The 14,849-nt window shown below is 40.1% G+C and overlaps 1 protein-coding gene across 4 annotated transcripts in view; it reads right to left on the reverse strand.

The window, feature by feature from the left end:
• Positions 1–1,676: 1,676 nt before the first annotated feature.
• The window catches only part of LOC133662258 (NACHT and WD repeat domain-containing protein 2), a 169,516-nt gene continuing 156,343 nt past the window's right edge, over positions 1,677–14,849 (reverse strand). For 3 of the 4 annotated variants that reach the window (XM_062066089.1, XM_062066090.1, XM_062066088.1), the window contains exon 10: positions 1,677–4,607. In XM_062066089.1, coding sequence (XP_061922073.1) covers positions 3,938–4,607 — 670 coding nt within the window. In that variant the 3' untranslated portion in view covers positions 1,677–3,937. Of the gene's footprint in view, positions 4,608–11,654; positions 12,626–14,849 lie in introns of those variants that run through there. The other variant, XM_062066092.1, reaches the window with a different exon arrangement.

Consider the following 14,849-nt stretch of genomic DNA (forward strand, 5'->3'; position numbering starts at 1 on the left):
TTTACCTTTAGGGCTTCCGGGGACCATAGAGGGTCTCAGTCATTAAAATGTTAAAAATAAGTCAACTTATTATTATTTGTTATTTAACGCTTACAGTAAATCTCTATCAACTTCAGGTTGATATAAAGTTTAAAAAAAAAAAGGTTTTATGACAACTTTGTTTTTTATAGTAAAACTGAAATATTTAGTAATTAGAGCCCTAAAAGATCAATAATGCAGTACACCATTGATTTTAATTCTTTAATATTTTTGAGTAATCACAGTGAAAAGTTAAATAAAATCCCACTAAATATATTTGGGATCCAAAAGGTCCCCCACTCATAAAGTGATACATTTTTATTAGTTGTTTTTTTTTACAATTGTTTTTTAATTTACTTTTAACACTTAAGTTACGAGATCAACCTCAGATATATCTGTCGATTTTACGTTTGAACTATTATTTTGTTTGTTTTATGCTCTTGTCAAAGAGAACTTTGATGTTTTTATATGGCAACCACACAACATATTCAATATTTTTTCCACATAAAACATTTTAAAGTGACATTTTTGAAGTAATTAGAGCCACAAAAAGGTCAATAATTCATTATAACATAGATTTTTTGTCTTTTTTTTTTGAACAATGGCGAAAAAAGAAAGACAAAAGAAAGAAAAACTACCTGCATGGCAGCTTTGTTTAAACATTGCAACTTTTTCTCGTTGGTATTCACCGCATTCCACTTTTTTAAATGTTTTATTTTTATTTCTGCAATACTATCAATTTTGCAATTTTTGCAGAATGTGTGGCGGGCCGGTAAAAAATTAGCTCCGGGCCGCACTTTGGACACCCCTGACTTAAGTTGTGCGGACGCTATCCTTCTTTGTGGGGACATTGTTGACTGTCGTGTCATGTACGGATGTACTTTGTGGACGCCATCTCTGCTCCACACGCTGTAAGTCTTTGCTGTCGTCCAGCATTCTGTTTTTGTTTACTTTGCAGCCAGTTCAGTTTTAGTTTCGTTTTGCATAGCCTTCCCTAAGCTTCAATGCCTTTTCTTAGCGGCACTCGCCTTTTGTTTATTTTGTCTGCATATTGTGATCACGACAAACCTTAGTCGTCGTTCCCCACATCTACAAAGCAATTAGCTACCTGCTGCCACCTACTGATATGGAAGAGTATTACACGGTTACTCTGCCGAGCTCTACACAGCACAGACACTCAACAACGGCACATTATTTGCGGATTATAATTACTGGTTTGCATAAAATATTTTTAACCCAATTAGGTGAAATTACATAATCTCCCACAGCACACCAGACTGTATTTCACGGCACAGTGGTTGAAAAACACTGGTGTAGTGGAATTTGAATGCGGCCACGCTCTACCATTTAGCAAATGTCACATACCAATTATTTTTTATTGTATGTGAATGAGTAAAAAAGGCATCAGCAGAAGTAAGTGTTAGAACGCAGTCACAGCGCCCGTAGCGCCGTGTCCACGTGGTTCAAGCGCACAAGGCGACGCCATCTCGCCTGTGGGGCTGAGCTTCCCTTTGCCCAAACATAGGAGGTCAGGGCTGGGCGGGCGTGGCTGCAAATATTGACTCCTGTTGCACACACACGGCTGTTTACCTCAGCTCTTCCCCAAGAAAAAAAAAAATCCTCACGTGCCAAAATCTAATCTCATCGTGCACCATTACGCAGGTTTGGAGGGGGTGGCAGCAGGGAAGCCTGGTCAATGTTTAACGGCGAAACACTGCGACCTTCTGGACCAATCAACTGCAGTACACGACTACATGCAGGCGCCGCTTCGATGGGTGTAATGTTTAACTCAGGGTCTGTTTGCAAGGAGAGGGTGAACATTTTGTGAGGTATCAGGCCTGGAATTCGGCTTGCTCGGATCAGATGAACCAGGAAATACATTTGGAAGTTTGTACTTTTCTGGCCATTCTTCCTCCAGAGAATGCGCTGCAATTACTGTAAGCTCCCCAAAAAGCCCGGGGATAACACAAACATGTCAGGCTATTTGCTGCTGTCCGCGGTCACTGATTAAGAATGTGAAACATTGACGGACGGATGCCGAGTGCAAGTGTAAGGAAGCGGAGTGGCGCCACAAACAAACACGACCATGCAACAAAATGCATTCGGCCTTAAAATGTGGCGCTTCTGTCTGCTGGGAGTTGCGGCACCAGAGCCCGGAGGTGCTCATTAGCGGCCACCTCGGCGGTGATGCCAGTCGTTTGTGAAGTCTGGGGGGAGTCAACAAACATTTGTGGGAGCTGGCGAAGGAAACACATCCCTGGGATTTGGATCATACAGTTGTTGAAGTCAAGTCCCAGTTCACTGTGTCCTCCTTATTACTAAAAATGGGTGGATCAAAGGCTTCATTTCAATGAAAGAAGGTTGTCCACATTAAAACTTAAAGGCCTACTGAAAGCCACTACTACCGACCACGCAGTCTGATAGTTGATATATCAATGATGAAATCTTAACATTGCAACACATGCCAATACGGCCGGGTTAACTTATAAAGTGCAATTTTAAATTTCCCGGGAAACTTCCGCTTGAAAACGTCTATATATGATGACGTCAATGGTTGAAGCGGAAGTATTGGGACACATTGTATCTCAATACAAACAGCTCTGTTTTCATCGCAAAATTCCACAGTATTCTGGACATCTGTGTTGGTGAATCTTTTGCAATTTGTTTAATGAACAATGGAGACTGCAAAGAAGAAAGCTGGAGGTGGGATCGGTGTATTAGCGGCTGGCTGCAGCAACCCAACCAGGAGGACTTTGAGTTGGATAGCAGACGCGCTATCCGACGCTAGCCGCCGACCGCATCGATGATCGGGCTAAGTCCTTCGTCGCGCCGTCGATCGCTGGAACGCAGGTGAGCACGGGTGTTGAGCAGATGAGGGCTGGCGTAGGTGGAGAGCTAATGTTTTAGCATAGCTCTGTCGAGGTCCCGTAGCTAAGTTAGCTTCAATGGCGTCGTTAGCAACAGCATTGCTAGGCTTCACCAGGCGGTACAGCATTAACCGTGTATTTACATGTCCAGAGTTTGGTAGTATTTTTGATCTTCTGTCTATCCTTCCAGTCAGGGGCTTATTTCTTTTGTTTCTATCTGCATTTAAGCACGATGCTATCACGTTAGCTCCGTAGCTAAAGTGCTTTGCCGATGTATTGTCGTGGAGATAAAAGTCACTGTGAATGTCCATTTCGCGTTCTCGACTCTCATTTTCAAGAGGATATAGTATCCGAGGTGGTTTTAAATACAAATCCGTGATCCACAATAGAAAAAGGAGAAAGTGTGGAATCCAATGAGCCCTTGTACCTAAGTTACGGTCAGAGCGAAAAAAGATACGTCCTGCACTGCACTCTAGTCCTTCACTCTCACGTTCCTCATCTACGAATCTTTCATCCTTGCTCAAATTAATGGGGTAATCGTCGCTTTCTCGGTCCGAATCGCTCTCGCTGTTGGTGTAAACAATGAGGAAATGTGAGGAGCCTTTCAACCTGCGACGTCACGCTACTTCCGGTACAGGCAAAGCTTTTTTTATTAGCGACCAAAAGTTGCGAACTTTATAGTCGATGTTCTCTACTATATGGCAATATCGCGAAATGATCAAGTATGACACGTAGAATGGATCTGCTATCCCCGTTTAAATAAGAACATTTCATTTCAGTAGGCCTTTAACTTCCTTACAAAGCAACTTTTGCGTACCAGCGAGTGTGAACTCATTTCACACAGCAGAAAGGAAAATGAGAAAATTGTGCTTGGTCATGCGCTTCGGAAAATCCTAACGAAGGCCTAAAGATTCTGTCCACTCGCAAAAGAAAACGCTGGTTCAACGTTAAGGTTTTTACTGGACGACCGGAGTGTTGACACACTTGCCTCGCACACCAGGACTCGTCCTTTGTAAACCTGTTTTCTTCTGAATGCAGTCCGCGGGCATCCCTTACTCACAGTCCTCCCCGGCCGTGGCGGCTTCGAGGGCGGCGAGAGCCTCGGCCACCATTGAGTCCGTGACGCTTTGCACCTCGTCCTCCTCGTCCTCGCTCTTTGTCACGCAGATGCCGCTTTCCACGGTGGACACGTCTGCCGCCTTGCATTTGCGCTCGTATCTGGTGTCGCCTGACGACAGGCTGTTGGTGCTGGTTTGGATGTCCACGGACAAGACACTGCCCTCGTCCCCCGTGTCGCACGGGTACTCCGGTGTCCCCCCTACACCTTCGTCCACCTCGTCCGCCGACAGGATGCTGTCCCAATGTCTCAACTCGCCAAAGACCCTCTGATTGTACACCGGTACCTGACTGTGGCGCGTGTCCCGCATCACCCATTGCGGCCCCAGAGCGTTCGGCTGGATGATGTAGAGGCCCCCCTCTGCAGGGGGGGCGCTGGCTGACGCGGGCGGAGGCGCGGCGTGGAGCTTGTGGTTGACGTGGTTGTTGTCCACCTCGAGTCTGAGGCTGCTGTCACCGGAGATGGTGTAGGCCAGGTTGTGGAAGCCCTCCTTGTCCTCCTTCAGCGAGCGGCGGCCGCCAAGGGCCCCGCCTGAGAGGCTGTGTGTGCGGTAGAGGGAGTCCGTCTTACTCACATCCGCCGCCACAGAGGGGTCGGACATGTAACTGGGAACGACAGGAAGAGCACAATTTGGATTTGGTATCTTGGCCCTCAGCATGTTGGACAAAAAAAAAATCAATGCTACTTACTTCAGCTAACATGTCCAGGATTTGTTCAGATGGACCAGCACACGTCGACCTACATTGCTTTGAGCATTCTTAATGTACAAAATCTACATCAAACGTTTTTCACCTCAGAAAACCAACCATAATGACCAACATTGAAATACAGTAGTGTAATAGGCCTAAGTATCCATCAACAACAAAGCAGATGTTTTATTAAACATTGACAGTAACAGTTTGAACTCTAACAAACACTGTGTTTGAATAAAGGAAAATAAAACACTAATCACTAGAGATGTCTATCCGCCGATAAATGCTTTAAAATGTAATATCGGAAATTATCGGTATCATTTTTTTTTATTATCGGTATTGTTTTTTTTATTTAAAAAAAAAAATTAAATCAACATAAAAAACACAAGATACACTTACAATTAGTGCACCAACCCAAAAAACCTCCCTCCCCCATTTACACTCATTCACACTCATTTTCTGTTATTAATATTCTGGTTCCTACATTATATAACAATACAGTCTGCAAGGGATACAATCCGTAAGCACACATGATTGTGCGTGTTGCTGGTCCACTAATAGTACTAACATTTAACAGTTAATTTTACTCATTTTCATTAATTACTAGTTTCTATGTAACTGTTTTTATATTGTTTTACTTTCTTTTTTATTCAAGAAAAAAAACAACGTTTTAAATGTATTTATGTTATTTTATTTTTATTTTATGTTTTAAAAAGGACCTTATCTTCACCATACCTGGTTGTCCAAATTAGGCATAATAATGTGTTAATTCCACGACTGTATATATCGGTATCGGTAATTAAAGAGTTGGACAATATCGGAATATCGGATATCTACTAATCACTTAAGGGATTCTTTGGCGTACTATAACAGTTTGAGAACCACTGATCTAGGTTATTTTGAAGGGGAACTGCACTTTTTGGGGGGAATTTTCACAATCATTATGAAAGACATGAAGACGGATGGATTTAAAAAAAATAAAGTATTCTAAATATTAAATAAATGCGATCAAAGGACCGCTTACAATGGAGCCTATGAGCTGTTCAATTCTGCCTACAAAGCCCTTAAAAAAACACCTGCAATAGAGTTGTATATACATGATGTCATGTAGTAACATTTATAATAACATTTAATATTTACATATTGTGATCATTTTAAACACACATTAATTTCAAACAACGCATTCGATGCAAACGAGCATTCATTTCAAAAACGCATCATCTGATTATTACTCACTGCAGACTTCACGAGAGCCAATAAACATAATAAAACATCACTTACTGTACAATGTCTGCTGTCATTAGGATGTTCATATATTCTTATTTAGATGACGAATGATTAATAATCCTCACAAGAGGATGGGAGGGCGGTTTTTGTCAGTTTCGGGTCAAATGGCTCTCAAAGTGTCCCAGCTTGTCAGATTATCTCACCACCCAGCTACTTTTTATGTGAGATGCATGATTTATGACCTACAATAAATTTGCAGGGAAGCGAGGGAACAGCAGACCACTCGATGATGTAAACATCGTCACACAGGAAGTGATCACGGAGCCGCTACAAATAGTTTGTCTGCGTTAGCGCTTATAATAACAATATCACTAATACTTGGTTAATATTCAAGTCACGAAAAATAGTTTGTCTGCGTTAGCGCTTATAATAACAATATCACTAATACTTGGTTAATATTCAAGTCACGAAAAATAGTTTGTCTGCGTTAGCGCTTATAATAACAATATCACAAATACTTGGTTAATATTCAAGTCACAAAATGTAAATGGAGTATTGTTGGCGCTTTTTCAATGGTTATGGGATTTTATGGGCAGAATAGTAGAGCTCCCACTGGCTTCACTGTAAGCAGAATTTTAATTACGTTTGTTTAATATTCAGAATGCATTAAAAAAAAAAAAACATCTGTCATGTCTTTCATAATGATTGTAAACGACAGGCAAACAATTAAAAATAAATAGTGCAATTTCCCTTTAAGTGGTTTCTTGTCATGTTTTGGTATGGAGCCCTCAGTGGGAAAATGTGGACTCCCCCTGTTGTAGTATATTTATTTTCTCAAGGCGCAGACATTTCCTCCCGAGGGAGCCTCGTGTTTTTCACACCCATCTTTTATTTGTTGTCTTTCTGTCTTCCCTGCAGAGCTCGTCCATCTTGCACCTCTCTGCAGGAGTCTTTCTCCTCGCCTCCCCGCCCGTTGTCTGCCACGTGTCCTCGCTCTCTCCACTAATCTATCGCTGCTTTACGCGTTCTCGTCGAAGCACTTTTCTACAAGCCCTCATTTCGATAACATGATTCTTTGCTCTTTCACCCTCGGAGCCCAGCGCCTCCCTCGCTCACTCCCTCACTTGCTCGCTCACCCTTGAAGCTTTCCTTTGCAAAGCTGATAAAAAATTATGTTTTCTTTCCTCACGATCCCTGTACCGGCAACCAAGTTGGAAAAAAACAACAACCCAAAAATGTTATTAATACAAGGTCGTCTAGGAAAATAAAACAAGGAGGCCCTTTTGAGTGAAAGAAAATCACTAAAAATTAGTGCGTTTGTATTAAAGGGGTCATATTATGATTTTTTTCTACATTTAAAACACCTCCTTGTGGTCTACATAACATGTAATGGTGGTTCTTTGGTCAAAAATGTTGCATATATTATGTTTTACAGATCATCTTCAAGCCGCTTTCTGATCGTCTTTTGGGGGTGCTCTGATTTACGTGCCCCCACTTCGACAGCATCTTCTCCCCCATTAGCCACGTTGTAGTATTTAGTTTTATTCGTGTCCTGGGCATGGCGTTAAAGTGCATCCGGCAGTGGAGGCTCCTCTATGGGGTCTTGGGGCACCAGGAGGTTAACCCCTTTACTACTGTTACCCCAGGTGGCCCTTGGCAAAGGCCTAGTACCTGACTGCCCCCTAGCCAGGGATACGGTGAAGACCTCAACGGCGGAGCAGGCGGAAGACGGTAGATTTAAGAACTACCACAACGGCCGCGATGGTAGAAGAAGAAGGCTGCAGCAGAAAAGGGTCCTCAGTCGTCTTGGACTCCATGCAACTGGACCCTGACCCGATTCTGTCAAGGTTGGTGTGATGACTGTCTGTGCACCAGTCTCCCCCCGTAAAACAGTCACGCACAGACATCCTCCATAAAGGGATACACCCCTACCAGGAGGATCGTCATACTTGTTCGAGTGACCGCAGATGATGATGAGTATTTAGTGCTTCTATAGATATAAATTAGAACTATTCATCATTACGTTGTATTAGAAATGGCAACGGCAGAGGATGCATGTGCATGTATGAGACAGTCTGCCCCACAGCAAGAGGATAAAGAAAAAGAAGGAGTTTATTAACGTCACACTTGGGAAAAACATCACAAATTGTGCAAATTCCAAACGGTTTGTTCGGAGGAAGTACGAAGGAGGGCAATATTGTTTTATAAATATCCCCGCCAAGGTTTGATTTCTAATTTTCGGGACTTATGCAGATCCCAAATACACAAAAACAGGTACTGTTTTTGTGTATTTGGTAAGAAAAGTTGGTTTTGCATATTCGGTCCCCTTTACAGTAAATCTGGGATCTGAGCCGAGGATGTCGTTGTGACTTGTGCAGCCCTTTGAGACACTTGTGATTAAGGGCTATATAAATAAACTTTGATTGACTGATTGCAATATAAATTGATATTATACATTTACAGTATATACTGTGGCAAATACTAGAGAAGAACATTTCTGTGGAAGAGCTAAAGTGAAATGCTGCGAGGAAAATCATTGCAATGTGGAAAGTTGAATAGTTTGAATAGAAAAATTAATATTAATTTATTTTTAATGGGAGTTTCATGGCTGGAAAATGTGAACTCTGAAGGGGAAAAACTGGATTTTTTTTTGCCGTGTTGAAAATGTTATGACGTTGGGAAAGTAACCATTGTTCGGATCAAGGAGGATTTTATTTGTTTGGCAAATGTGTCATTTTGGGAACAATGGGATTTTTTTCCAATGTTAGCAGATAACCCGAATGAACTAAATGTTTTTATGTTAAAATTCTTAGAATTAAAATGTGCAACTTCTACAAATCGTCTCTTCAATTTCAAAGGGGAATATTTCTGTGGGAATTTCCTGGAATGTGGCAAAACTCGTCGCCATGTTCTGAAAAAGACCGACGTATTGATGTTCGTGGATGCTCTTCAACATACATACATTTTCTACCGCTTGTCCTTATATTCTCGCAATAGTTGTTAGAAGAGTTTTAAAGTAAAAGCTCCCAACTAGTGGACATCCTGGAAAGTACGTGTGCCTGTGACCCAGTAACCAACAGGACAACTCGGCCAAACAGGACTAAGCCCAGAAATGTGACACTCCGGACAATTAGGAAGGTATGTGTGTGTCACAAGCGTTCACATCTGTAATTAAGAGTCAGGAATGTGAATCAAAGCGCGGAGGTTTCTTAATCTCCAATCAAAATGTTGCCCACACCAGCAGAGGTGGGTCAAGTAGCCAAAAATTGTACTTAAAGCGGGACTGCTCCTTTTTTAAAATCTTGCCTGTTGTTCACAATCATTAATGAGAGACAAGAACACACATCTCTTTTTTTTGGGTGGTGGGATTTAAAGATGATAAACACTTTTAAGACGCGGCTAATGGGAGCCACTATTGTAGCCTCTAGAACAGTGGTTCTCAACCTTTTTTCAGTGATGTACCCCCTGTGAACATTTTTTTAATTCAAGTACCCCCTAATCAGAGCAAAGCATTTTTGGTTGAAAAAAAGAGATAAAGAAGTAAAATACAGCACTATGTCATCAGTATCTGATTTATTAAATTGTATAACAGTGCAAAATGTTGCTCATTTGTAGTGGTCTTTCTTGAACTATTTGGAAAAAAAGATATAAAAATAACTAAAAACTTGTTGAAAAATAAACAAGTGATTCAATTATAAATAAAGATTTCTACAAATAGAAGTAATCATCAACTTAAAGTGCCCTCTTTGGGGATTGTAATAGAGATCCATCTGGATTCATGAACTTAATTCTAAACATTTCTTCACAAAAAAAGAAATCTTTAACATCAATATTTATGGAACATGTCCACAAAAAATCTAGCTGTCAACACTGAATATTGCATTGTTGCATTTCTTTTCACAGTTCTTTTTGACAGACATTTTAGTGAGACACCTGAGCTTGTGCTTCACTTAGTTTATGAACTTACATTCATATTTTGTTGAAGTATTATTCAATAAATATATTTATAAAGGATTTTTGAATTGTTGCTATTTTTAGAATATTTTTAAAAAAATCTCACGTACCCCTTGGCATACCTTCAAGTACCCCCAGGGGTACGCGTACCCCCATTTGAGAACCACTGCTCTAGAACAATTTCAAAACCCTCCATCAAAGTTTTATATACAGGCTGCAAGTCTATATATAATGTAGTAACAGACACCTTCATAACAATATGTAATATGTTCAATATTTACCGTATTTTGATCGTTTATATCTTCCTTCTCTGGCGTATTCGTTTCCGTTTCCAAAGCAACGCACTTCTGACTTTCGGCAACAAATGTGTGTTCCTACTTCCGCAAACCAACACATGAGTGTGTTGTAATCATGGCAGACCTGGTAGCAGACAACGAAGACGACTATTTTTGGACAAATGAGCATTCACAATCTTATCTTTTTGAAGCTGAATATATGGAGGACGAACTGCTGCTTATAAAAGCGAGCACGAGGAAGAGGGTGAAACGTTGGGAGAAGACGGTCGGTGCGTCATGGTCACGCTCCAAATCTGGAACTTTTGAGCCAAGCTATGCCAAATTAATGGACTGCTTACCCAAATCAACTGGAAATGTCCTCGGCCAGCTTGACTAAACAAAAAAATGTCCATCGAGTAAGTCACCATAACATTGTTCGTAATACATGCAGCACATCATCGTAAATAAATGGGTTATACTTGTACAGCGCTTTTCTACCTTCAAGGTACTCAAAGCGCTTTGACACTATTTCCACATTCACCCATTCACACACACATTCACACACTGATGGCGGGAGCTGCCATATAAGGCCCTAACCACGACCCATCAGGAGCAAGGGTGGAGTGTCTTGCTCAAGGACACAACGGACGTGACGAGGTTAGTAGAAGGTGGGGATTGAACCGGGAACCCTCAGGTTGCTGGCACGGCCACTCTCCCAACTGCGCCACGCCGTCCCCCGTTTGTACACTACAGTACATACATGAAATAATACTTTACAGATACTGTAATATGATTGTTCATGTCTTTCAATCAGTACAGGTTGGTGTCATATCGCATTGTGTTCTGCATTGCAAACTCAAAACGCGTTTCGTGCTGACGTTGAAGCTAGCTTATCTCTTGCCGTAGTTAGCTTTTACGCCGATGTGTTACTACGGTAGAAAAAGTGTTCCCCCGTGTTCGCTCCTACAATAACAACGTTGCTACAGCTTGGTTATCACACATAAATGAAGTATTGTTGGCGGTTTTTGAGTGCATTTTTAAAGTGATTTAGAGGTAGAATGGATTGCTCGCATTAGCTGCATCGCTAGCCACCGAGAATGAAGAGATTTTTACATGTTATAAAGCGAAAAAAACTAAAACATTTTGTCTTCTTGTCTCTCATAATGATTGTGAACAATCCAAAAAAATCCCCCCAAAAAGTGAAGTTCCCCTTTAAGAGTTTTGTTACTTGAGTCATATTACTTTAAACTAAGTAAAAATAAGTAAAATACCGTATTTTTCGGAGTATAAGTCACTCCGGAGTATAAGTCGCACCGGCCGAAAATGCATAATAAAGAAGGAAAAAACATATATAAGTCGCACTGGAGTATAAGTCGCATTTTTTGGGGAAATTTATTTTATAAAACCCAACACCAAGAATATACATTTGAAAGGCAATTTAAAATAAATAAAGAATAGTGAACAACAGGCTGAATAAGTGTACGTTATATGACGCATAAATAACCGACTGAGAACGTGCCTGGTGTGTTAACGTAACATATTATGGTAAGAGTCATTCAAATAACTATAACATATAGAACATGCTATAAGTTTACCAAACAATTTGTCACTCCTAATAACTAAATCCCATGAAATCTTATACGTCTAGTCTCTTACGTGAATGAGCTAAATATTATTATTTGATATTTTACGGTAATGTGTTAATAATTTCACACATAAGTCACTCCTGAGTATAAGTCGCACCCCCGGCCAAACTATGAAAAAAACTGTGACTTATAGTCCGAAAAATACGGTAATTACCTGAGTTAGTAAGTATTCAGTGAAAAGACTCCCCGAGTACCAAGTAACTGGTGCGTACGTGTGATTTATTTAGTTGCGTTTTAAAATATTTGTTAAATATTTCCCCTACTTTGTGTGCGAACATTGATCATTTGGCCACCTGTTGCTGTCACCAAGTGGTCCTGTGACTCCAGCCCAGCTTGGCCAGTCGGGCAAGACATCATTTTCACATGAAACTCTAATCTGGCTGTGAGCAGGCTACTGTATGAACACATTTTGTTGTAAGTTACACAAATTATGTTTACATTTGGGGTAATCATAGCCAACCACATGTGCTCTCACCTCTTCTGAAGTTTTACGTATCATTGCAGCGACTATCTTTTCAAACGGGGTGAGCACTACTTTATCTCCAGTCCTCTCGCCTGTTTTGGCCACAACCATCTTCTTCTTCACCTTCTTCCTGACGTAGTACCATATATGACAGCCTCGCACACTTATATACTGGCTTACCTTCCCTTCAGTAAGAAGCACATCTCACTCATTGTCGGTGAATTCCTTTTGTTTTCGCCGTCTTGCTGCTTTCTAACTTTACAGAGTGTAGGATCTCTGGTGCATGGCTAATTTAAATATGACCTGCATATTTAAATGAGGACGTGGCCAGCTGCTCTGCATCATTGGCGCTCAATCCCACGTTGACTGGGAAGTAAAAAAGAGATGTGCTTGGAATAATGCGTGCGCACATTTGAATACATCTGAAACTGTTGGTGCGTACGATATTTTCTGGATTTCTGCATACATTATTTTTTAGTAGGAAATCCAGTCTTAATACACCTTGGTTTTACTTGCTACATAAGCGTATAGTTAGAGATGGATATAACTTTTTGTTTTTCTAAGCATGGAAAGGAAGAAAGTGAGAGTGAAGGAACGTGCTGAGAAGAAGAAGTAGACAATATTCATAGAATTAAAGCAGGGGTGTCCAAACTTTTTCCACTGAGGGCCGCACACGGAAAAATTAAAGCATGTGGGGGCCATTTTGATATTTTTCATTTTCAAACCATAACAAAATATATGCATTTTTTATTTATTTTACCTTTAGGGGTCCCGGACACCATAAAGGGTCTCAGTCATTAAAATGTTAAAAATAAGTCAGATTATTTTTTTTTTTTAATTATTTAACGCTTACAGTAAATCTCTATATCAACTTCAAGTTGATATAAAGTAATACAAATTAAAAAAAATGTTTTATGGCTTTTCTGTCAAAAACAACTTAGTTTTTTTTATAGTAAAACTGAAATATGCAGTATTTAGTAATTAGAGCCCTAAAAGATCAATAATGCAGGACACCATTGATTTTAATTCTTTCATATTTTTGAGTAATCACAGTGAAAAGATAAATAAAAAATCACTAAATATATTTGGGATCCAAAAGGTGCCACACTCTAAAGTGATACATTTTTATTAGGTTTTTCTTTTACTTTCAACACTTAAGTTACGAGATCAACTTCAGATATATCTGTCGATTTCATGCTGGAACTATTATTTTGTTTGTTTTATGCGCTTTTGTCAAAGAAAACTTTGATGTTTTTATATGGCTACTACACAATATATGCAATATTTACCACATAAAACATTTTAAAGTGAAATATTTGAAGTAATTGGAGCCCTGAAAATAATTCATTATAACATGGATTTTTTGTCATTATTTTGTCAGAAAAATGAAGAAAGACAAAAGAAAAAAAAACAGCCTGCATGGCAGCTTTTGTGTCAACATTGCAACTTTTTCTCGTTAGATTTCACCTCATTCCACTTTTTTTAATGTTCTTTTTTATTTTTACAATAGTATTTCCAGAATGTGTGGCGGGCCGGTAAACAATTAGCTGCGGGCCGCAAATGGCCCCCGGGCCGCACTTTGGACACCCCTGAATTAAAGAAAGGAATCATCAAACACATGACAGAGCGTTGAGCAGGCGTGGGGTAGTTCGAGCGTATCACTGCTGGTGTGCACCATACTGAAGCAGAATTGAGGCGCTAATGCCAAGGTTGTTAAATAATATGTAAATGGCTGACATGTGTCTATTCAATTATGGAGAAGCTGCTCATGGTGTGTTTGACATAAAGGTAAATACTCTCTATTATTACATTACTTCATAAAACTACTATAGTTGTTTGTAGTACATTCGATTGCTTGGATTTTACTGACGTCACGTCCCGCTTATTAATATATGCGTGGTGGTCAAACTAGGGCTGTTCTCAATGGCTGCTAGGCGCCATTTAGCCTTTCTCAAAGAAAAAAATGCCCTATGCTTGTGTTGTTTTTGGCTGTACGAATTGTTCAAATCGACGAAAAGGATAAACGTTTCTTCAGAGTTTATCGAGAGGTAATCAAAAAAGGCGGACGAGAGCAAGATTTTACAAAACGATGACGAGAATAGCATGCAGCTCACACTCCATCCAAGGGAACAGAGTCGAAGACTGCATGAGTTTGCAGTGATCACTTCATTAAAGGTTTGTATGATATACTTTAAACGGTTATTATTTCCCAGTTTTAGTTAAGTATTATCTTGATATTATTTTCATTTCTTAAACACATTTCCTACGAGTGTTTCGTAAACCACCAACTCGGCGAAAGCAAACGTGAGCAAAACTTCAGAGTTAAGTTTTTACCAAAGACAACAATCATAAATTAAACTTTCAGCACATACATAATGTTGACATCTATAGTTGTATTTTAATAAACAATCATAAATATTTCAGCACATACCGTATTTTCCGCACTATAAGGCGCACCTTCAATGAATGGCCTATTTTAAAGCTTTGTTCATATATAAGGCGAACCACATTATAAGGCGCATAGAATAGACGCTACAGTAGAGGCTGGGGTTACGTTATGCATCCCGTAGTTGCGAGACCTGTTGTGGCT

Source organism: Entelurus aequoreus, linkage group LG12, assembly GCF_033978785.1.
Source record: "Entelurus aequoreus isolate RoL-2023_Sb linkage group LG12, RoL_Eaeq_v1.1, whole genome shotgun sequence".
Classification (NCBI taxonomy): Eukaryota; Metazoa; Chordata; class Actinopteri; order Syngnathiformes; family Syngnathidae; genus Entelurus; species Entelurus aequoreus.